General features: G+C 36.8%; 1 protein-coding gene across 1 annotated transcript in view; it reads right to left on the reverse strand.

The window, feature by feature from the left end:
* HMCN1 (hemicentin 1) overlaps positions 1-25,936 on the reverse strand; it is a 521,571-nt gene that overhangs the window by 98,046 nt on the left and 397,589 nt on the right. The window contains exons 63-69 of the mRNA XM_081492191.1: positions 25,543-25,692; positions 22,483-22,642; positions 20,079-20,203; positions 19,683-19,866; positions 18,749-18,846; positions 14,789-15,067; positions 3,008-3,204 (exon numbers count right to left, since the gene is read on the reverse strand). Coding sequence (XP_081348317.1) covers positions 3,008-3,204; positions 14,789-15,067; positions 18,749-18,846; positions 19,683-19,866; positions 20,079-20,203; positions 22,483-22,642; positions 25,543-25,692 — 1,193 coding nt within the window. The remainder of the gene's footprint in view (positions 1-3,007; positions 3,205-14,788; positions 15,068-18,748; positions 18,847-19,682; positions 19,867-20,078; positions 20,204-22,482; positions 22,643-25,542; positions 25,693-25,936) is intronic.

Below are 25,936 nucleotides of genomic sequence, written 5' to 3' on the forward strand. Positions count from 1 at the left end.
CAGGGTTTCAGTATTTGATCTCAGAATGTTTGCATGTTATTTATGTTAATGATGTCAGAAAAGGCAGATACATATAGAATGTAGCACCATATATGACACAAATACTACTCAGTATTTCTTGAAGAACTAAGTATTTATGAATTTAAATTGCACATTGCGAAATTCTATTGGAGGCTTCCTAAGGCAAGTAAAATATGTTAACCAACCAACCAAGCAAAGAAGTAAATAAAAATCAGTTTATTTTAATAAAAAACATTAATACCATATTTTTAATCTATCTTTGATACACATAGTGAAACAATATAGCTATGTTATGTAATTTGGCTGTAAACAGGTCATGCGGACAGAAAAATCTACTATTTTCTGACTAATACCAGAAACATTTCTTTAAAAATCCCCATGCATAGTTTCCACTGAAGCATTAGACTTTATTCATATTTGACATTATGTAAACACAGCCCATGCTTAAATAAGTGAAAAGTATACACTGAAAAACAGATGGTCTTACTACTGTGAAAAACGTATTTTGAAAAAGTAGAAAATCCTGTTTTCATTTATTACTTGAATATGCCTAGAAAATTGAGAATTTTAAAATTCTTACATTCAAAACTGACTTTATGGGTTATTGAAAAACTTTTTCTTGATAGGGTGTATAGACTCCACTGAAAAAATTTTAGATTAGGATGTTAAGACTAGTATGTCTGGAAAATTACTAAATATAACTTCAGAAGAGTGCCAGTCACATCGTTCTTCAATGAAGAATTGAAAGGGATGCACTACTGCCTGGAGAATAATTTCAAAGTTGCTCATCAGATCCTGAAAACCTCTACAAGTCAGCTCTTCTCCATCAATACAGTCTATTCCCCAATTATATTGCCCCCTCCACTTGTCCTGACTCAGCCAAACTTGCACCATCATTCATGACTGTACTTAGATCTTACCTCCTCCAAGAACCATTTCCTGACAACTTACGCCCTCTGAATATTGACAATTACTATCAGTAGCCACATTTTTCTAACGTGTGTTCTCTTAACAGGATGTCTGAAAAATTATAGTTAATCAGGTTTTTTAGAGAAAGATTTTGCAGAGTTATTGACATGCATTATGGCTCACAAAGGAGAGAAAGGTACAGTATATAGAGTTTCTCCAACCTGTTTTGTCATAGAATATTACTCCCTTTAGAGTAAATTACAGAAGGAGAGTTTGATGGAAAATGTCTTAGCAAACTCTCATCTTTCACCACACAATTTGGAATTTGCAAAATATCCATTATGTACCAGGCATAATTATGTGCAATAGATACATACACAAAAAGACAAAGTTCAGGTAGCTAAGACATAATTTAGTAATAAGTGCTCTGACAGAGATAAAATAAAACCACAGAGGAGCAGAGGAACCACGAGCAGTCTTGGGACTTGATAATAATTTTTTAATTCTATAATGTTTTAATGGTTTTCTATTGTTTCTTTTCCTAATTTTGTCATGTGTGTAGTTTTACTTTTCTTAGACAACTGAAAACTTCTTGAAGGCTGAGAAATGTCTTATGTATCACATTTGTGTTCTTCACAATAGCTAGACCATGTGGGTCACCATTTAACTCTTGATGGAAACTCGGTCTTGTTTGAACATAACTTTTCATTTTCACATTTAAGACCTAATGTAATGTGGCCTTAGTCTCTCTTTAGAGCTTTATTTACCATGATTCGTTTATATTTATGGTTCTAGTGCACACTTCACTGTCTCCATGCTATTCCTTAAGTCACAAAATTCTTTTGCTTCCCTTTTGGTCCATTGAAATTATAGCATTCAAGTATTTTGATTCAGCAAGTGGTTTGATAGTGTGACCTGAGTTTTTTCTGGGTTGCTAAAATGCTTGATTGGGTGTTTTCTTTAATGTTAGAAACAAGAAACTGGGCTGACTTCCACTGGCTACGCTGTTGAACCATACCCAGGATTGAGACCACTTCCATCACTGAACAGTGATAAGTCCTGGACAGGTGAATACTTCATCTTTCTCTGTCTGTTTCTGGATTTGTAGAAAGGGGATAAAGACATTGCCTCACTGAGTTGTCATGGTGATCATGGGTGTGATAGAGCTCAGAGCCCAACATAAGACTGACACAATTCATAGCTCTCAGCTCTCTTTTCTAGCTCCCTTACTTTTCTGTTTCCTCAGTGAAAATGTACATGAAATATAGTTAAGTAATGTGTTATTCTACCTTTAAAGCAATGATGATTATAATAACAATAAAAGCAGCAGTAACAATAATCATTCTAACTCCATTGCAGCATCTCTCCATGTCTGTGGCATCAGTCTAAGCACATCACTTTAGATTATCTCTAAAGCCCTAAGTACATAAATTCAGTATTGTTCCTATTTGATCCCCAGTTAACAGAAGAAGGCATCAGGGAACATATGGCTCATATTTGTAACATAAGGTTTACCTCTGTTTGCAGAAGAGTATATTGTTACAATAAGACACCCTGAGACATACCTCTCTTTAATATATTCACATTTCAGATTAATTTCCTTAAACATAAACTAAAAGAACAGTCAATTTTATTGAATTGACCATTTTTGGAAAAATTCCATCTCTTCAGATTTTCATGTCTGTGAGTTCATTCTGAAGATCAAAACTGCCCTTTGAAGCCTCTTATATGTTTGACTGCTTTTTGCCATTACTATAAAGGGCTACATGGCACAAATCAAGAGCTTCAGGAAATATACTATCACTCATGGCACTGTGAAAACTTGAAAAAATTAATATGAATGTATCTTGCTTTCTTCTGTATTTAATCTGATAATTTCACTTCTTCGTTTTAGTCACGTTACCTTGTAAGTGTCTATTCAGTCATGCATGTCATAGAACAAATCTACCCTTGCTAAAGTCATCATAGAGATCTGTGATATATTCAGACTCCAGGACAATTTCTCCAACACTTCCCAGAGATTAGCAAGTAAGAAGTTTAACCTAGGACCAAATAATCATATGAACTCTGAACTAACCTGAGTACTAGATATTCGAAGAACTTCTCCTCCTCCAAGAGTCTGCATCTGATCCATCTGTGGAAGGGGTCGACCATCTTTCATCCACGTAATCTTAGGAGCTGGGATTCCAGAAGCCATGCAGGTAAGTTCAAGCGGATTATTAACAATTACTGACATCTCTACGGGTTCTTCAGATCCATTGATATGAGGTGGTTCTATTTAAAGGGAATTAAAGACAACAAATAAATAAACTTGCTGTTTGATAAGATACTACAGTTTAGAAAAACTTTAAAAATTCAACTCAAATTTATCTTCGTACAATACAAATTGATTCAAACAAGACTACCAAAATGATGATAATGAATTATCATTTTGGTATTATTAATGAGATGTTATTTGTCATTGGCACTATTTTATTTTATTGTAGTTTAGTCGCTCAGTCAGGTCCGACTCTTCGTGACCCCATGGACAGGAACCTGCCAGGCTCCTCTGTCCATGGGATTTTCCAGGCAAGAATATTGGATTGGGTTGCCATTTCCTTCTCCATTATTGTAGTTTATTGAGGAACAATTTATTAAGTGTCAGCACTATGTAAAGTCTTTGTGCATTATCTTTTCACTGGCACTATTTTAAAAGAGACAGACCATTCTTATAATAGATCATGAAGTAAACGGCAAGCCATCAAAGGTAATTAAAGCTCAGCAATTGAGATTCAGATAATTAGAGCAGTCTTACCTGTGAAGATTTGAAAATGATAAAAACTAAACCCATCTAGTACTATTTTTAAAGAGCTACTTAAATATAGCAGTGTGTTTTTGCACCTTTAAAACATCTATTGTTTCTGCAAAAGCAATAAGCAAATGCTATGAAATTTTGCAATCATCTTTTCCATGCAGAGCTTTAAGAGGAAACAATGACTAAGCAGAAGAAAAAACAGTTACATTTGGAGACTATTTCTGCATAAAACACATTTGTTATGTCTGGGCAGAAATAATTTCCTCTTTTGTTATTTATACTTCTAAATTACCTTTCTCAAGAGGATGTTAAAGAATCTAAACACTTGGAGGAAACATTAAAGTTTCTTAGTCCAACTATTCCTAACTTTAAGAATCACTTTAAAACAGATTTCCCTTACACTAATCATTCAAATTTTCTATGAAACTTTCCAGCTTACTATTTCACAAGGCAGCAAAAATAGCTGCTGGACAGCTCCAAGGATTAGCTGTGTGTGTGTGTGTGCGCATATGTGTGTGTGTTTTAAATCGGGCACACAGTTTAGAGCAGAGGTTCACAGTAGGAGACAGAGAATCTGGAATCAAACAGCCTGATTTTGATTCCTGGCTCCAACAATTATTAGGTTAGTGGATTTGAGCAAATCTTCAAAAAAAAAAAACACTATTATTTAACTAAGAGAATTGTAAAGATTCAATGAGATAATGTATAAAGTATATTTCTTTTGTGTTTCAGAATCTGTTTTATAATTAAAGGTTTTAAGAAAGTTATAACTACTACTAAGTCTACTATATCTGTTGGTGTTATTAAAAACTGCCTCCTAGATTTCTTAAAAAACTAGGAATAAAACTACTACACTATATAACGCAGCAATCCCACTACTGGGCATATACCCTGAGAAAAACCATAATTGAAAAAGCAATCCTACTAGTTGGCATACATCTGAAAAAATCATGATTGAAAAAAGACACGTGTACCCCAATGTTCATTGCAACACTATTTATAACAGCCAGGATATGGAAGCAACCTAGATGTCTGTTGACAGATGAATGAATAAAGAAGTTGTGGAATCCATTAAAGAATGATGGAATTCCAGTTGAGCATTTTTAGTTCCTAAAAGATGATGCTGTGAAAGTGCTGCACTCAACATGCCAGCAAATTTGGAAAACTCAGCAGTGGCCACAGGACTGGAAAAGGTCAGCTTTCATTCAAATCCCAAAGAAAAGCAATGCCAAAGAATGCTCAAACTACTACACAATTGCTCTCATCTCACATGCTAGCAGAGTAATGCTCAAAATTTTCCAAGCCAGGCTTCAACAGTATATGAACTGTGAACTTCCAGATGTTCAAGCTGGATTTAGAAAGACAGAGGAACCAGAGATCAAATTGCCCAACATCCGCTGGATCATTGAAAAACCAAGAGAGTTCCAGAAAAACATCTACTTCTGCTTTACTGACTACGCCAAAGCCTTTGACTGTGTGGATCACAACAAACTATGGAAAACTCTTCAAGAGACGGGAATAACAGACCACCTGCCCTTCCTCCTGAGAAATCTGTATACAGGTCAAGAAGCAACAGTTAGAACCGGACATGCAACAACAGACTGGTTCCAAATTGGGAAAGGAGTATGTCAAGGCTGTATACTGTCACCCTGCTTATTTAACTTATATGCAGAGTACATCATGCAAAATGCTGGACTGGATGAAGCACAAGCTGGAGTCAAGATTGCCGGGAGAAATATCAACAACCTCAGATTTGCAGATGATACCACCCTTATATCAGAAAGTGAAGAGGAACTAAAGAGCCTGTTGATGAAAGTGAAAGAGGAGAGTGAAAAAGCTGGCTTAAAACCCAACATTAAAAAAATGAAGATCACGGAATCCGGACCCATCACTTCATGGCAAATAGATGGGGAAACAGTGGAAACAGTTACAGACTTTCTTTTCTTGGGCTTCAAAATCACTGCAGATGGTGATTGCACCCATGAAATTAAAAGACGCTTGCTCCTTGGAAGAAAAGATATGACCAACCTAAACAGCATATTAAAAAGCAGAGACATTATTTTGCCAACAAAGGTCCATCTAGTCAAAGCTATGGTTTTTCTAGTGGTCATGTATGGCTGTGGGAATTGGACTATAAAGAAAGCTGAGCACTGAAGAACTGATGCTTTGAACTATAGTGTTGGAGAAGACTCTTGAGAGTCCCTTGGACTGCAACGAGATCAAACCAGTCAATCGTAAAGGAAATCAGTCCTAAATATTCATTGGAAGGACTGATGCTGAAACTAAAACTCCAATACTTTGGCCACCTGATGCAAAGAATTGACTCATTGGAAAAGACCCTGATGCTGGGAAAAATTGACGGCAGAAGGAGAAGGGGGCGACAGAGGATGAGATGGTTGAATGGCATCACCAACTCGATGGACATGAGTTTGGGTAGACTCCAGGAGTTGGTGATTGACAGGGAGGCCTGGCGTGCTGCGATTCATGGGGTTGCAAAGAGTCTGACACAACCGAGCGACTGAACTGAACTGAACTGATAGAGCTTACACCACAGTTCAAAAGCATGAGTTCTTCAGCCCTCAGCTTTCTTTATAGTCCAACTCTCACATCCATACATGACCACTGGAAAAACCATAGCCTTGACTAGACGGACCTTCGTTGACAAAGTAATGTCTCTGCTTTTTAATATGCTATCTAGGTTTGTCATAAATCACTGCAGATATATAGATATAGATGTAGATATATGTACACAATAGAATGTTACTCTGCAATATAAAGGCATGGATTTGAGTCAGTTCTAGTGAGGTGGGTGAACCTAGAGTCTGTTATACAGAGTGAAGTAAACAAGAAATAGAAAACCAAGTATCATATTAACACATATATATGGAATCTAGAAAAATGGTATTGATGAACCTATTTGAAGGGCAGGAATAGAGATTCAGACATAGAGAACAGACATATGAACACAGCAGGGGTTGGAGAGGCTGGAACAAATTGAGAGAGTAGCCCTGAAATATATGTATTACCACATGTAAAATAGATAGCTAATGAGAAGCTGCGATATAACAGAGGGTGCCCTGTGACAACCTAGAGGGGTGGGATGGGGTGAGAGGTGGGAAGTGGGAAGGACCTTCAAGAGGGAGGGAACATATGTGTACTTATGGCTGATTCATGTTGATATATGGCAGAAACCAACACAACATTGTAAAGCAATTATACTCCAATTAAAAATAAATTAAAAAATACTACCTTTTAAAATTTGTACCTATGGTCCTTGTTTTCCTTTCTGGAAAAAGGTAATATATTATAATTAAGAAGTCAGAGTTTCATAACTATTGTCCCATATGACCACTCTTTTTCAGTTTTATCCATCTTAGGATGTATTTTGGTCAAAATACATTTTCATAGGTGCATTTTAGGTCAGTCCCACATTCCTTGTTTAAAAGATGTCAGTGTCTCTATGTTGCTCACTGAATTAAATAAAAACTCATCACGATTTCCAAGACTTCTACAACATAGCTTCAATCTCTCTTTATAACATTATTTATTTTTAATACACTTTATGTAACCTAGATTTCAAATTAAACTACTACTCTCCCTCAACAAGTTCAGTTGCATCTTGCTCTGCAACAAACTCTAAAATTTCTATCCCTTTAATAGCAACCTACTCCAGTATTCTTGCCTGGAGAATCCCATGGACAGAGGAGCCTGGCAGGCTACTTGTCCTACTGTCCATGGGTTCTCAAGACTTGGACATGACTTAGCGACTAAACCACCACCACCAATATTCATAGTATGCTGTTTGTATCACTCAAAAGCATTGATCAGATTCTCCACGTGACTATAGGCAATTCTTTATTCCTCTCACTTTTTCATTATTTACTATGGGTAAGTCACTGTGGATACAAAGATTAAGTAACTATGGCCTTTATCCTCAAAAGCTTATAGTACTAGATTTAAAGACTCAGCAATAGCAGTAACAACACAAACAACATGTTTCCAACTGGTTCAAACCCCAGCCATCAGTTCTCACATGTGTTAAGTGATTGCAAACACATTTCACTCTGTATCTTGTGAATAGTGAAAGTTGCTCACTCTTGTACAACTTTTTGCAACCCCATGGACTATCGAGTCCATGGACAGCTCCAGGCCGGAATACTGAAGTAGGTAGCCTTTCCCTTCTCCAGGGGATCTTCCCAGCCCAGGGATCTAACCCAGGTCTCCCACATTGCAGGCATATTCTTCACCAGCTGAGCTACAAGGGAAGCCCATTTGTCTTACACTTTGGGCAGGATAGGAGTTGTCCATATTCTGATGACTCCAAAACTTACATTTCTAGCCTAGATCTCTTTTCTGGGCTCCAGATCCATATACCCAGTTACCAGATAATAATCTTCAGTAGGTTCTTTGAAAACAACTTCCAACTCAACATGTATTCAGACTGAACCTGTGACCTTATTCCTCAAAACCTGGTCCATTTCCAGCATTCCCTGAATTTATGTGATGAAACTGCCAATTGTTCAGACACACAAGCCAGAAACTGGGTGTCATCCTTGATATCTTCTTCATCATCATCACTTCCCTACATCCAAATCCACAACCATGTCTTAATACTTCTACTTGAAGTTATCTTTAGAGTGTATCTTTCCCTGTCACCTCCATCACTAATCTGAGTTACAATGCCATTTATTTGGACTAATATATCTTGGCTATAGGTGCCTACCCAATATCATTCACCTGTTTCTTTTATATTAATAGAACTCAATCTTGTTAGGGCTCTCATTGCACTAAACATTACATTTTCTGCCTTTTTAGTTGGTAGTAGATGGTGTGGCATGTGAAGAATCTAACCAAGGAGATGTAAGTGGAGGTAGTTTTGTGGGAATTCTAAGAAAATCCTGAAAGGGACAATTTTTTGCCTTCCCTATTTTTCTTGCTCTACTGTTGCAACTAGTGATGCTGGGGGTGAGCTGATGGCGCATGATCACAGACTGACCATGATGTTGAGGCCAAGGGCCAAGAGAACTGTAAAGATTTGAACTGCTGAATGAATGCAAGTAGTGCCCAGCTCCAGACATCTCGTTCAGTGAGAAAAACAAAAGTTCTTTCTTTAAGTCACCATGTTTAGACTCTGTTAATCACAGTTAAACATGATTCCTAATAATACACTGTCCTGCTCCAGGCCACTCTCCACTTTGCAGTCAGAGCGATATTCTCAAACTGCAACTCTACTCATGGCATTCCATTTATTACAACTTTTAAAGATTTCCCGTTGTTCTAGGACAAAACCCCAGATTCTTAATGTGGTCGACAATCCCTTCACAGTCTGAACCCTGTCAACCCCCCCCCCCCAACCCCAGCTTTATTCTGCATGATCTTCTCCCTTGTTTTTAGTATTTTAGCCACAGCAGACTTTCCAGAATTGCTAACACACCGTGAGACCTCCCGCCAGATGGATGGAGTTAAGTTGAGACTAGCAGTTCCCCAAATTAGGATATTTACATTCACATTCCTAGTGGAGTACAGATTGAAGTTTTGCAGGTTTTAATGGAACGAGCCTTCAACAGATGCTGAAATGCTAAAGCTGCTCATCTTTCTGTTGAGCGGTTTTCAAACCTGTTTTAATATCCTTATAAATCCTGCAGGAGGGAAGGTTGTTCTTTGTATTGATATATGACTCTAACAGCATTATTGTTACTTTCCTTTTTGTTTTCTACATCCATAAACACACCGGGCTGTGATTCTGCTCCTGGGTTCTTGAATTCCCGGGGAAGTATTCCTTCTCTCTGTCTCCACTGCCACATGCTGCACCAGGCCCCTGTATCTTCAGGCCTGTGTGAGTATAACAGACTCTTCAAGTCATTCTTCACTCTGTCGTCTGAGGGATTTTTTTTGGAAGTGAAATCTGCTTGTAACATATTCCTGCTTCTTCCTTCCTAATGAGGTCCAGATTTTCAGAGTCTCTTCACAGCATGGCTTCTGTCCAGGTATATTTCCTGTTGCGCTCAACTTCAGTGAGCACAAACAGAAAGCTCAAGCTTTCTCACTCCTAGGTGAAAAATGGATGCATCTCCTCACTCGTCAGGACAGTTTGGCTTTTTAAGGCTTAGATGTCTCCTTGAGGGGATCTTCTCTGAACATTCCCATCCCACAGAATTTTCACCATATCATTCCTATCACACTCAGAAGTCATCACTGGTTCTATATCTGTGTTCTCTGCTGAAGGAGGAAGTTGAGGGCTGAGACCACATCCCGTTTATTCAATGATGCATTCAAATATCTTTCATACCATATGGCACATAGTAGGTGTTCAGTGATCATGTGCTACATGATACTAGAAACATGCTGAGCACATAATATATAGTCAATAATTAATAATATATGAATAATTAATGTACAAGATCACATTTATGTCATCTCCTGGTATTCCTCATATTCTGTGAATTATATAGGAATTTGTTATTCCACCCTTCTTCACTAACACACACTTTCTTCTGCCTTCTGTCTCTAAATATTCTGGAGTACGGCCTCCACTATCACCTTTCATTCTGTGGAATGCTCATCTACACCACAGTATTTCTGTTTGCTTATTTGATATTGTTCTGTTTCCTGCTACAGTTAAAACTAACTTTAGTCAGCTGATAAGTAGCTAAATCTATTCAGATCAAGCCAACAGATAAATATTATGTGTCAAATGCCATACTAAGCCCTAGGAATACAGCAGTATGTAAAAACGGTACTGCTTGTCACAGAGTTTAACTGAGACAGACTTTTAAGGTTACACAAAAAATTAAAATTGTAATAGGTACTATGAGAAAGTTTATAGCACATCCTGAAAACATCTGGCTACCAAAATTCTTAATTTTTCCTTGTGGGGCACATTTTGTTGAAAAAAACTTAACGAGCCTGAGGTTTTATTTCAAACATTATGAAAAAACAAACAAAATTCCAAAAAATTATTGATCATTGAAATAGTTCATTTCTTTCATGTTCATTTCTCCTCCCAATAAAAATGTTTTACTTCACGGAAAACATATGTTTTCTCTTTAAACTATTTGTTTGCATGTAGAACATTGGAATACACATTTAAAATATTTTTTTTTGTGAAATAATGCCATTTGCAGCAACATGGGTGAACCTAGAGATTATCACACTAAGTGAAGTAAGTCAGACAGAGAAAGACAAATATCATATATAACTTACATGTGAAATCTAAATGGGTGGTACAAATGAACTTATTTACAAAACAGAAATAGAGTCACATATGCAGAAAACAAACTTGTGGTTACCAGAGAGGAAAGGTGGAGGAGAGATAAATTGGGAGATTGGAATTGATATACGCACACTACTACATATAAATAGGTAATAAGGAACTACTATATAGCACAGGGAACTCTACTCAATACTCTGTAATGACTTACATGGAAAAAGATCCCCCAAAAGAGTGGATACATGTATAACTGATTCACTTTTCTATACAGAAAAAACTAACACAGCATTGTTAATCAGCTATATTTCAATAACAATTTTTTTTTTAAAAAGTAAAAACAAAAAATCCCTAATCAAATCTAGGCAAGAATTATTCAACTTGCCAGGTTGGCTTTTTGAAACCATATACAAGTGTATATATCTCCACAGTAAAAATTTTCTTCCATATATATATATAAATGTACAGAATAATAAATAGAACTAGATCATCTGAAATGACCATTACAACTATAATCTACAGACTGGATCATTTAAAGACTGTTGGAATAACACAACAGCATAAACATTATGCTTTTCCATTAAATTACTATCATCAGAAGAGATTTTAGTTCTCTTTGTTGTTGTTTGGTCACTAAGTAATGTCCAACTTTCTGTGAACCCATGGACTGCAGTGTGCCAGGCTCCTACGTCCTCCACTATCTCTTGGCATTTGCTCAAATTCATGTCCATTGAATTGATGATGTAATCTAAACATCTCATCCTCTGTCGCCCCCTTCTCCTTTTGCCTTTAATCTTTCCCACCATCAAGTCTTTTCCAATGAGCTGACTCTTTGTATCAGGTGGCCAAAGTACTGGAGCTTCAGCATCAGTTCTTCCAATAAACATTCAGAGTTGATTTCCTTTAGGATTGACTGGTTTGATTTCCTTGCAGCCCAAGGGACTCTCAAGAGTCTTCTCCAGCACCATGACTTGAAAGCACCAATTCTCTGGCACTCAGTCTTCTTTATGGTCCAACTCTAACATCCGTACATGGATACTGGAAAAACCATAAATTTGACTATACAGAACTTTGTTGGCAAAGTGATGTCTCTGCATTTTAATATTCTGTGTAGGGCTTCCCAGGTGGCACCAGTGGTAAAGAACCACCTGCCATTATAGGAGATGAAAGAGATGTGGGTTCAACCCTTGGGTTGGGAAAAGCCCTTGGAGGAAGACATGGCAACCAACTCCTGTATTCTTGCCTAGAGAATCCCAGGGACAGAGGAGCCTGGTGAACTACTGTCCATTAGGTTGCAAAGAGTTGTACATGACTGAGCAACTCAGCATGCTAGCTTTGTCACAGCTTCCCTTCCAAGGAGCAAGTTTCTTTTAATTTCATGGCTGCAATCACCATCCACAGTGATTCTGGAGCCCAAGGCAGGGGCGGAAATCTGTCACTGCTTCCACTTTTTTCTCTTCTGTTGGCCACGAAGTGATGGGACCCAATGCCTTGATGTTAGTTTTTTTAATGCCAAGTTTCAAGCCAGGTTTTTCACTCTCCTGTTTCACCCTCATTAAGAGGCTCTTTAGTTCCTCTTCAATTTCAACCATTAGAGTGGTATTATCTGCATATCTGAGGTTGTTTATATTTCTCCCGGCAATCTTGATTCCAGCTTGTGATTCACCAGCCTGGCATTTGACATGATCTACTCTGAATAGAAGTTAAATTAACAGGGTGACAATGAACAGCCTTGTCATACTCCTTTACCAATTTTTACCAGTCAGTTGTTCCATGTGAGGCTCTAACTGTTGCTCCTTGGCCTGCATATAGGTTTCTCAGGAGGCAGGTCAGGTGGTTTGGTATTCCCGTCTCTTGAAGAATTTTCCACAGTTTGTTGTGATCCACACAGTCAAAGGCTTTCATGTGGTCAATTAAGCAGAAGCAAATGTATTTTCGGAACTCCCTTGCTTTCTCCATGATCCAACAAATGTTAACAATTTATCTTTGGTTTTTCTATCTTTTCTAAATCCAGCTTGAACATCTGGAAGCTCTTGGTTCATGTACTACTAAAACCTAGCTTGAAGGATTTTGAGCATAAACTTTGCTAGCATGTGAAATGAGTGCAATTGTATGGTAGTTTTCACATTCTTTGGCAATGCCCTTTTTGGGGGTTGGAATGAAAACAAACCTTTTCCAGTCCTGTGGCCACTGCTGAGTTTTCCAAATCTGCTTACATATTGAGGGCAGCACTTTAATAGCATCATCTTTAAAATGATCTTTAGGATTTTAGGATTTTAAGTAGCTCACCTGGAATTTCATCACCTCCAGTAGCTTTGTTTGTAGAAATGCTTCCTAAGGGTCACTTGACTTCATACTCCAGGATGTCTGGCTCTAGGTAAGTGACCACACCATCATGGTTATCGGGGTCATTGAGACCTTTGTTGTATGGTTCTTCTGTATATTCCTGCCACCTCTTCTTAATCTCGTCTGCTGCTGTTAGGTCCTTACCATTTCTGTCCTTTATTTCATTTATTGCATGAAATGTTCCCTTGATATCTCCAATTTTCTTGAAGAGTTCTTTGCCATGTTCATTTCAGAAAGCCTTCTTACCTTTCCTTGCTATTATCTGGAACTCTGCATTCAGCTGGGTATATATCTTTACCTTTCTCCCTTGCCTTTAACCTTTCTTCTTTCCTCAGCTATTGGTAAAGCCTCCTCAGACAACCACTCTGCATTCTTATATTTCTTTTTCTTTGGGCTGGTTTTGGTCACTGCCTCCTGTACAATGTTATGAACTTCTGCCCATAGTTCTTCAGGCACTCTGTCTACCAGATCAATCCCTTGAATCTATTTGTCACCTCCACTGTATAATCATAAGGGATTTGATTTAGGTCATACCTGAGTGGCCTAGTGGTTTTTGCTACTTTTTTCAATTTAAGCCCAAATTTGGCAATAAGGAGCTCATGATCTGAGCCACAGTCCAAGTACTGCATTTTGGACTCTTTTGTCGACTATGAGAGCTATTCCATTTCTTCAAAGGGATTTTTGCCCACAGTAGTAGATAAATTGGTCATCTGAATTAAATTCGCCCATTCCAGTCCATCTTAGTTCACTGATTCCTATGATGTTGATGTTTACTCTTGCCATCTCCTGCTTGACCACATCCAATTTACATTGATTCGTGGACCTAACCTTCCAAGTTCCTATGCAATAGTGTTCTTTACAGCATTGGACTTTACTTTCACCACCAGACATGTACACATCTGGATGCTGTTTCTGCTTTGGCCCAGCCACTTCATTCTTTCTGGAGCTATCAGTAACTGCCATCCACTCTTTGCCAGTAGCATTCTGAAAACCTTCTGACTCGGGGGGGCTCATCTTTCAGTGTCATATCCTTTTGCTTTTCATACTATTCGTTGGGTTCCAATGGCAAGAATAATGGAGTGGGTTGTCATTTCTGCCTCCAGTGGATCATGTTTTGTCAGAACTCTTCGCTATGACCCATCCACCTTGGGTGGCCCTGCAAGGCATGGCTCATAGCTTCATTGAGTTATACAAGCCCCTTCACCGTGACAAGGCTGTTATCCATGAAGGGGGATTTTAATTCTTGGAAAAAAGTTAAAAAACTACTTATCTACTAGTTGTATGACTTGGTCAGTGAATGATGTTTTATAAGTAGTAGGGCTCATCCTTTTATACAGATAAGAAACAATAATTTAACATGCTTCAGATAAAAGTAAACATAGGTGAATTATAGAACAGAAATAAGAAGTACAATGAAATTTTTAAAAATTTTGTACCATAGCCAGTGATTCTAAAAAGTACACTTAACTCATTGTCTTTATTATGACATATTTCCCAATTATTTTACTCACCCAAGACCTTGAGGATAAAGTGTTTGCTGACTTCTCCTGCTTCGTTCGAGGCAATGCAGGTGTACCGTCCCGAATCTTCCGTTTCTGCTTTGATGAGCTGAAGGACCATTCCTTGAGAGCTGATTGACAGATGGGCATCTAGCCCCAGAGGCTGACCATCTCTAAGCCAGGACATCCTGGGAGCTGGGGTTCCATCAGTAAAACATGTCATGGAGGTGGAACTACCCTTGACAATTGTGATTTCCTCTGTTCCCATCCCATTGTCCAGACTTGGTGGTACTATAGAGAAAACAAAATTATATATCTATTATTCTTGGATATCAATTTAGATTAAAAATTTAAATGGTTCACTTAGTTCTACAGTGTTACTGTGATCTATAAAATTATAGAATTTAAAATAGCATATAATTAATTAATGACTTTACTATAAAAACATGTGCTATAGGCTAATTACTAACTTTGAAAAAATGAGGTGGCTGAAACTGGAGCCCATTATACAGAGTGAAGTACGCCAGAAAGAAAAACACCAATACAGTATACTAACACATATATATGGAATTTAGAAGGATGATAACGATAACCCTATATGGGAGACAGAAAAAGAGACACAGATTATAAAACAGTCTTTTGGACTCTGTGGGAGAAGACGAGGGTGGCATGATCTGAGAGAATAGCATTGAAACATGTATATTATCATATGTGGAACAGAACACCAGTCCAGGTTCGATGCATGAGACAAATGCTCAGAGCTGGTGCACTGGGATGACCCAGAGGGATGCGATGGGGAGGGAGGTGGGAGAGGGGTTCAGGATGGGAAACACATGTAAACCCGTGGCTGATTCATTTCAATGTATGGCAAAAACCACTACAATATTGTAAAGTAATTAGCCTCCAACTAAAATAAGTAATTAAAAAAAAATAGAAATAAAAAAAAGAAAAATATTAATAATAAGCTCTCAGGACTGTTTCCTTGTTGAACATACAAAACTAAATGTGGTTTAAATTTGGTCATTTTTTAACATTTTAGACTTTCACCTTTATTATAATATATTCCAGATATTATATCCTCTTCCAACAACACAAGAGAAAACTCTACACATGGACATCAAGAGATGGTCAATATTGAAATCAGATTGACTATATTCTCTGCAGTCAAAGTTGGAGAAGCTCTATACAGTCAGCAAACACAAGACAGGGAACTGACTGTGGCTCAGATCATGAACTCCTTATTGCCAAATTCAGACTTAAATTGAAGAAAGTAGGGAAAACCACTAGTCCATTCAGGTATGACCTAGATCAAATCCCTTACAATTATACAGTAGAAGTGACAAACAGATTCAAGGGTTTAGATCTGATAGACTGAGTGCCCGAAGAACTATGAATGGAGGTTCGTGACATTGTACAAGAGACAGGGATCAAGACCATCCCCAAGAAAAAGAAATGAGAAAAGGCAAAATAGTTGTCTGAGGAGGACTTACATATAGCTGAGAAAAGAAGAGAAGCGAAACACAAAGGAGATATATACCCATCTGAATGCAGAGTTCCAAAGAATAGCAAGGAGAAATAAGAGAGCCTTCTTAAGTGATCAATGCAAAGAAATGGAGGAAAACAATAAAATAGGAAAGACTAGAGATCTCTTCAAGAAAATTAGAGATACCAAGGGAACATTTCATGCAAAGATGGGCACAATAAAGGACAGAAATGGCATGGACCTAACAGAAGCAGAAGATGTTAAGAAGAGGTGGCAAGAATACACAGAAGAACTAACAAAAAAGATCTTCAAGACCCAGATAATCACGATGGTGTGATCACTCACCTAGAGCCAGACATCCTGGAATGTGAAGTCAAGTGGGCCTTAGGAAGCATCACTATGAGCAAAGCTAGGGAGGTGATGGAATTCCAGTTGAGCTATTTCAAAGCCTAAAAGATGATGCTGTGAAAGTGCTGCACTCAATATGCCAGCAAATTTGGAAAACTCAGCAGTGGCCACAGGACCGGAAAAGGTCAGTTTTCATTCCAATCCCAAAGAAAGGCAATGCCAAAGAATGCTCAAACTACCACACAATTGCACTCATCTCACACACTAGTACAGTAATGCTCAAAATTCTCCAAGCCAGGCTTCTACTGTACATGAATTGTGAACTTCCAGATGTTCAAGCTGGATTTAGAAAAGGCAGAGGAACGAGAGATCAAATTGTCAACATCCACTGGATCATTGAAAAAGCAAGAGCATTCCAGAAAAACACCTACTTCTGCTTTATTGACTACGCTAAAGCCTTTGACTGTGTGGATCACAATAAACTGTGGAAAATTCTGAAAGAGATGGGAATACCAGACCACCTGACCTGCCTCTTGAGAAATCTGTATGCAGGTCAGGAAGCAACAGTTAGAACCGGACATAGAATGGCAGACTGATTCCAAATAGGGAAAGGAGTACGTCAAGGACATACATTGTCACCCTGCTTATTTAACTTATATGCAGAGTACATCATGAGAAACGCTGGGCTGGAGGAAGCACAAGCTGGAATCAAGATTGTCAGGAGAAATGTCAGTAATGTCAGATATGCAGGTGACACCACCCTTATGGTGAAGGGTGAAGAAGAACTAAAGAGCCTCTTGATGAAAGTGAAAGAGAAGAGTGAAAAAGTTGGCTTAAAACTCAACATTCAGAAAACTAAAGTTATGGCATTTGGTCCCATCACTTCATGGCAAATAGATGGAGAAACAGTGGAAACAGTAACAGACGTTATTTTGGGGGGCTTCAAAATATCCGAAGATGGTGACTGTAGCCATGAAATTAAAAGACCCTTGCTCCTTGGATGAAAAGTTATGACAAACCTAGATGGCATATTAAAAAGCAGAGACATTACTTTGCCAACAAAGGTCTGTCTAGTCAAAGCTATGGTTTTTCCAGTAGTTGTGTATGGATGTGAGAGTTAGATTATAAAGAAAGCTGAGCACCGAAGAGTTAATGCTTTTCAACTGTGGTGTTGGAGAAGACTCTTGAGAGTCCCTTGGACTGCAAGGAGATCCAACCAGTCCATCCTAAAGGAAATTAGTCCTGAATATTCATTGGAAGGACTGATGCTGAAGCTGAAACTCCAATACTTTGGCCACCTGATGCAAAGAACTGACTCATTAGAAAAGACCCTGATGCTGGGAAATATTTAAAGTGGGAGGAGAAGGGGAGGATAGAGGATGAGATGGTTGGATGGCACCACCAAATCAATGGACATGAGTTTGAGTAAACTCCAGGAGTTGATGATGGACAGGGAGGCCAGGCCTGCTGCAGTCCATGGGGTTGCAAAGATTCGGACATGACTGAGTGACTGAACTGAACGGATATTACTCCAGAAGTATACTTTCAACTACCTTGTGTGGAATAAAGAAAATAATAAGTTCCGGATATTACTCCAGAAGTATACTTTCAACTACCTTGTGTGGAATAAAGAAAATAATAAGTTCCAGAGACAATTTTATATAATACAACACAAATCATTTTTAGCCTATAGTAAATAGTTACTTAACTCTTCTGGGATGTTCTTGAGGTTGTGAACTCTCTGGTTTAGCAAATCTTCAGAAATGGAACGTTTTGAGTTCTATCTCTGTCTAATATCACAGAGAGATATTTAGTCTACACACAAATATCCATTCATATTTTAAATACTCTCAGACGATAACACATTAGAAAACAGTCTTAACTGTCTTTTTGTATGTGTCTGGATTGAAATGCTATTTTAAAAAATTGACATTTCATTTAATGCTAAATTCTAGATTACAAAAGTATTTTGACAGACAGTATGCTTTAATATATATGTATCCCCTGGGAAGAAAGGCATTCTGCCCTAGTTAGTAAGATCCTATTTTACCAATCTTTCCAGATAGGTCAATATTTAAATTAAACCTGTGGCTTAATACTGGACACATAGTAAAGTACTAGGGACGTTTCTGGTAACATACCCAGAACTTGAAGACTGTAATGTTTATTATCCACCCCAGCTCTGTTGGATGCCACACAAGTATACACAGCAACATCGGATGCCTGAGCTCTCACAATCCTGAAAAACAATTTGACCCAAAACTTCATAATTTTATCCCACTTCATAATTTGACATTTGATCAACATACAAATAAAAATACTTGTGATAATACAAAGATTACAGAAGGTGATTTGGGGAAATTTTAGTTATAAAGATTATAACCATCCATCACAAAACATAGACGCCTCCAATGAAATTTATTTGACAAAGCTGATTAGGCACTAAGAGTAAGCCACTGAAAATGTAACACAATATGAGAGATGAATATTTTTCAAATACATATTAATAGAGAATGAGGAAAATCACATGATTATAGTAAGCATCTTCCCATCATTTTTCCATACAAAGTTTTAGCTAAAATAGCAGCTCTTGAAAAAATATATATGATAGATATAAGTCTATGAAAGACCTATTGTATACAAATTTACTAAAACATGAACATTTAAATAAGAATGATAAAACATTTCAAATTTATATCTGCCATTCTCCCTCTTCTAAAAAAAAAAATTGAAAGGGAAGCAAAGTAAAAAATGTAGAAAAAGACATTTTTAAAACATTATTTAGATGAAGCTGTTGTTGTTTACCAGCTAAGTTGTGTTCAACTTTCTTGCTACCCCATGGACTGTTGCCCACCAGACTCCTCGGTCCAAGGGATTTCCCAGGCAAGAATACTGGAGTGGGTTGCCATTTCTTCCTGCAGGGGATCTTACCACTCCAGGGATTGAACCCATGTCTCTTGCATCTCTTGCAGGTGGATTCTTTATCAGGGAGCCAACTTTGGTACAACTTCACCAAAGTTAAGGTTTACAATTACAGTAACTCTGTGTAGCAAATCACACACAATAAAAGCTGACCTGATAACTTGTCCTCCAGACAGCAACCGGATATGGGAGGACAGAGGCAGAGGAAGTCCGTTCTTTAGCCAGTTTATCTGTGGTGGAGGCATTCCTGTGGCTCTGCATTCAATATTTATTGAGGTATCCACCAAAGCCCTTAATTTCTCTGCTTCTTCTTTATTACCCCTAATTGCAGGTGGAACTATGTCATGCAGAAAATGAGAGAGGGGGGAGTGGGTTTATTACTAGTTCAAATCATTCAACTACATTTACCCATATTTCTGCTTTGTATCCCAAAAGGAAACAACAAGGACATCAGATTTTAGAACTAAATGCTTCAGACACCTATGGCTTCATTTCATCTGATAGATTCTAAGGCAGCATAATCAAAATAGGATGAAATTTCATATTTACCATAGACATTTAAATTAAAAATCCGGTCTTCTTCTCCAGCAGGATTAGTAGCAACACACGTGTACTTCCCCATGTCAGATGGGAGAGCTCCATGAATGTTTAATGTGCTGCCATCTGCAGTCACCCTGTAGGAAAGAGTATAACAGATGCACTGACATGATTTGTATGGAGCTAGCTATTTCTGGAAAACTTACTTGGATTATTATATTCTTAAAAAGAAAAAAAGAGTCATACTAAAATGCATCTTCATCTTGGATATAATGGTTCAAATCTTTTTCAGTAAGTACATGGAAATCAGAGCTAGTGAAACTGATGGTGATTTCAGGTAACCAACTAACTTCTACAGTAAGGGGTGTCATATACCCACTGCCTCCTTCTGAGGAAAAGGAAATGAACAACATCAGGGATTTTTCTATCCAAATCACAGGCAAAGGCATGTTTTTCTCAGAAATATAATGTTTTGTTGTTACATATCAATATAAGGTTGAAATTAAATGAAAATTATAAAAATTTCGGTATAAAAACTGAAGAATGTTTATAGTGGTTTAATGAGAAATTAAAGTGAAAAATCTAGCTATAAACAACTTAGTATCAGTCTTAATGAGGAGGAGCAACATGGAATAATTTATTTAAACAGTGACAACAGCATAGTATTTATGTACGGGCATCGTTTGTAAAATTTTTTCAAGTTGCTATAGCTTTCTCTTTGAATTACATAATAGTGAATATTAACACTATGATTACATTATCAATGATATCTAAATTAAGATTATTACATTACTGATTCTATTCACACACCATTTATTATCAAATAAAACTTCCTATGTTTTATAAAGAGGTTAAATTACTATCTATGGTTATTCTTACAATAGTCATTTTATTAGATTCTCCCAGTGTCAAGAGTAAATACTCCATTTCTACTATATCATATTATTAAATATAATTATTGAGAATTACAATTTTATTATCTGGGTCTATTTTATTTTTTCTTTTTCAAAACATAAATTTTAAAATTCCATGAGTTTAACCATATGAATAAATAAAAAGCAAGCTGCCATGACTAAAGAAAAGCAGTAAGCTGACTTTGGAAAAATTACTTCATTTGATGGACAAATTGGCCCACTCCCAAACCTACATATATTATGGAGCTGGGAATAAAAAATCAAAAAATTGAAAATAAGAATAAATATATTTGAGATCTTAATGTAAGAGGGGAAGTAATAGATCCTAAATTCCCAGGTATAAATATTACCTTTTAGAATAACTTAAAGTCCCACCAACTATCTAGTACTTGGTTTGGAACTCGGTTGATATCATAGCTGATTTAATAAAAATAATTAAATATTGGTTAACTTTTGAGGGATGTCCAACCAGAGCAGTGAAATGCAAAATGTGCCTCTAAACTAAAACATTATTTGGCAATTCACCTATCTTGTAAAGGGGACTAATATCTAAATTTTAACATAAAACTTCAGGGAAAAAAAACATTTTTCCATAAATTGTGTATATTCAATTCATTGATTAGAAAATATACTGCAAGCCCTTAAATTTAAAATATTGGTGCAAAGTAATAAAGTTTGCAATACATTTAATTAATGCCTGCTGAGGTATATGTAAGGGATTCCCAGGTGGTTCAGTGGTAAAGAATCCACCTGCCATGTAGGAGAAATGGGTTTGATACCTGGGTCAGGAAAATCCCCTAGAGAAAGAGATGGCAACCCACTGCAGTATTCTTGCCTGGAAAATCCAATGGACAGAGGAGCCTGGCAGGCCTCAGTCTGTGGGGTCACAATGAGTCAGACATGACTGAGCGACTAAGCGTGCACGCAAGGTATATACAATTCTTCAAGTAGTTACAATTACTCTGGTGTGTATATATTATGGGACTTTGTGAAGAAATAATCTAGCAGAGTATAGAATAATGGATTGTCCTTCAAAATGCATTTACTGTAAGTATCAGGAAGCCCATAACATTTATCATTCCATCTCTATGAGGTTTGTGGCATGAAGAGTCAACTAAAAACAGGATTTGGACACATCATTATAAGGGATGAGCCAGGTTATGTCGATAGTATCTTTTCTCAAAATGAACCAAGCACTATGGTGTGTCTGGTGGTTTGGTGATTTCAGGACACAAAATCACATCTAAGAGCTGACTGATGAATCTTTTGTAGGATGAAATCGATTTGATGCTAGCAAGAAAGAAGAACTAATTATTTTTATGATGTAGACTTTGGTATAAATGTTTTGGAATTAGAGGAACAGAATATACAACAGCTAACTTACATTTGCAGAAATGAACATGTAGGGAGATTGAATTCACTATTATTCACGTGAAATTTGAAGCATAAAGCATTGTAGAAGACATTACAATTAATGACACAAAGATTGTTTTTACACATACCGAATTCTTTCTGTTTCACTGTTAACTATGGGCTTTCCATCTTTAAGCCACTGAATAAGTGGGGTGGGAATGCCATTTGCATTGCAGACCAGCTCAACATTTTCCCCAAGAAGGACACTGACTTCACTTGGAATCTCAGCACCAGCAACATTTGGAGGAACTTTGGAGAAATAATTAAGACTTTCATTATCAAGGCATAAGAATGTAAATTCTATGAATACAACAGAATCATAGAACAATATGCCATTTTAATGTCATATTCTTCCTAGATTGTGGTTCAAGATTAAACTCTTGCCATTGTCAGAAATTACTTGAAAAATAAGTATAGGAATCACTTCAATATTCTTGTTATATTATAAGTTGATATAATTATTTAGTCATAGGGGTTGGTGATAAATCTACCTCATGGGCACCCTTCTTGGCCAGAGAGAATCACTCCTGATTAAAGCCTCAATAGATAGCTCAGAATTAATACAGTTCAGGAGAATCTGTTTTATAAAAGTTTAGCATAGGTCTGAGAAAGGTATCTGAGTTGAGTATTTCTTTCTCTATGATACAGTTTAAATACAATTTCTTCTGAACAGCAAATAGCTTATTTTTCAAGATTCAATCATCTCTATTTCTTTTACTAGCATCTTTCTTCCTCACTTTAATGATGCAATTAAGAAATAATGGATAATAAAAATATTGACAATTCTATTAGAAACATTTGAATTATTCTTCTTAATAATTACAGTGGTGTGGTTCATAAGTGGAGGTAGTTCACACCAACTTGCAAGAGCCAGTTTTGCAGATCTTTACAACTCCATGCTCAGTGCCATCATTTCAAGTGGTAGCTTGAAATGGGCCACTGTGGGAATACTCACACCACAGAAACTGACAAATGATTGGTTCCAAGTCAAGACCATTTTATTTGCAGAGTCAGCTGTTAGACATTTACCAACACACCACTGCATAATCTCTCCAAATCTCATTTCAGTTGTCCAGAAGATAATAATAATTATACTAAATTTATATTTACCAAAGAAGTTGAATCAATAAGAATGCTAGTGAGACATTCCATAACAAGTGTCTAATACAGGAAAGCAAGCTCCTGGGTAGCTCAGTGGTAAAGAACCCACTTGCCAATGCAGGAGATGTGGGTTCAATCCCTGTGATAGGAAGATTCCCTGAAGAAGGAAAATAATAACCCACTCCAGTATTCTCGCCTGGGAAATCCCACGGACAGAGGAGCCTGGCAGGCTATAGTCCATGGGGTCACAATAGAGTCAGACACGACTTAGCGACTAAAACAACAAAGGAAAAGCATGGACTAGGCCTCATGTACATATATAGTCTCTATATAGTCTTAAGATATAATAACATATACAAAATGTCTGGTAAAAATCTTTGATCATACTACATACTCCATGATTGACATCTATTATTAATGCATTAAACATAAATTAGGTGTGCAATTTCTGACACTGAATCTCTGAACAGCTGTATTTCCTTTTGTGCTTCTAAAATCTTCAGCATCACTAACAGGAAAAACCACTGATGTTCATAAACTAATTTTGATTTTTCTTTAATTTCAATTTTTAGGTGATGGATTTTAATCTTACTGTGGTGATCATTTTGCAGTATATACATATATCAAATCATTATGTTATACATGTTAAATTTGTATAATGTTGGTGCATGCTCAGTCACTAAGTTGTGTCCAACCCTTTGCGATGCCATGGACTGTAGCTCAGCAGGCTCCTCTGTCCATGGGATTTCCCAGGCAAGAATACTGGAGTGGGATGCCATTTCCTCTTCCTTGTGATAATACAAAGATTATAGAAGGTGATTTATTTGGGAAAATTTCAGTTATAAAGATTATAACCACCCATCCCAGGACTGAACCCACGTCTCCTGCACTGGCAGGTGAATTCTTTACCTCTGAGTAAAGAATGGGAAGCCCTATACAATGTTACATGTCAATTATATTTCAATAAAACTGGAAAAAAATTTCAATTTTTCTGTGGTTATTTTCAGCAGAGCACACAGCAACTAGATAATACATATTCACAATTGCATTGGACAAACTTAGGACAAATTCTTTTCACAATAACTATAATAAAATAGGAAAAAGCAAGCATTTCAATTTGGTTTCAAGTTAGACTTCCATTTCAATTTAAAAATTAGGCTGAAAATAATACCCAAAGGTTTGCTGAAAATCAAAAGGATGCAAGTTCTCCCGGCAGTGCTCAATTCTATGCTGGAACATAATAGACGTTAATTAAATATTTCTTGGATAAATCAATGCTCTTTATTCTCACCTCCAATTAGACTCATGATTATTTAAATTTACCCATTCCTTGACCAGTAATTAGGACATATTTAATCTCTTCATGAGATAAATCTTACTTATCTATATAAACAGAAAGAGACCTATAGGCTTAGTATCAAAATAAGTTATTCCAGGTTTAAGTGAACAAGTAATTCAATAGAATATACACTATAGGAAGGTACACATTTCAGGACACATAAAAAATAGATTTTGAAATTTCTACTATTCTTTTCTTCACATTTATGTCCATTTTCATGAAAACACTACCTACTGATAAACAGAAAATTCACAGTATTTTCTGTTTATCTAAAGATATTTTGGGGACTTCCCTGGTGGCCCAGTGGTTAAGACTTCACCTTCTAATGCAGGAAGTACAGATTTGGTCCCCGGCTGGGAAGCTAAGATCTTAAATGTCTATGCCTCGTGACGAAAAACCAGAACATAAAACAATAGAAGCAATACTGTAATAAATTCAATAAAGACTTTAAAAAAAATGGTCCACATATAACAAAATCTTTAAAAAAAAAAGATGTTTTGTAAATCAAATCATTATACGTGTACTCTAAAATTTATGGTTCTTTGCATCACTTAAATCTCAATAAACTGAAAAGACTATAATATCCAAAACACTCAAAAGAGATATTTTGAATCAATTATAAATGATCTGTTTAGATATACACTTATTTTGTACTATAAATAGAATGGAATAAAGAAACTGAAGACAGATCAGAGTGTACCCCACGTACCTTGAATTGAAAGAATGTAATTTTTCTGTGCTTTTCCCTCCATATTTGAGGCAATGCATGTATAGTTTCCACTATCTGAATGTTGGGACCTGGCAATTTGGAGTTTGCTTCCCCCAGACAAAATATGGACTTCCAGTGAGCCAGAATTTTCTAGTGGTAGAAACAAAGCAAATCATAAAAAAGCTTTTATTTTAACATCTCTACAATTCACCATAAAAATGTCTGACTTTATGTGATAAATGTATTTCTTAAAGGTCCTCCCTTTGTACTTTGATTTTAAAGGACAGCCTTATTTTTTGAAAAAGACAAGGAGAAAAATCTCCGTAAAATGAAGGCTCTTTTGTAAGTTTATATTACAGTACATTAGGCTTTCTGAACTAAACATAGCTATGTG

Source organism: Giraffa tippelskirchi, chromosome 5 (assembly GCF_054371585.1).
Source record: "Giraffa tippelskirchi isolate mGirTip1 chromosome 5, T2T-mGirTip1v1.2.pri, whole genome shotgun sequence".
Lineage (NCBI taxonomy): Eukaryota > Metazoa > Chordata > Mammalia > Artiodactyla > Giraffidae > Giraffa > Giraffa tippelskirchi.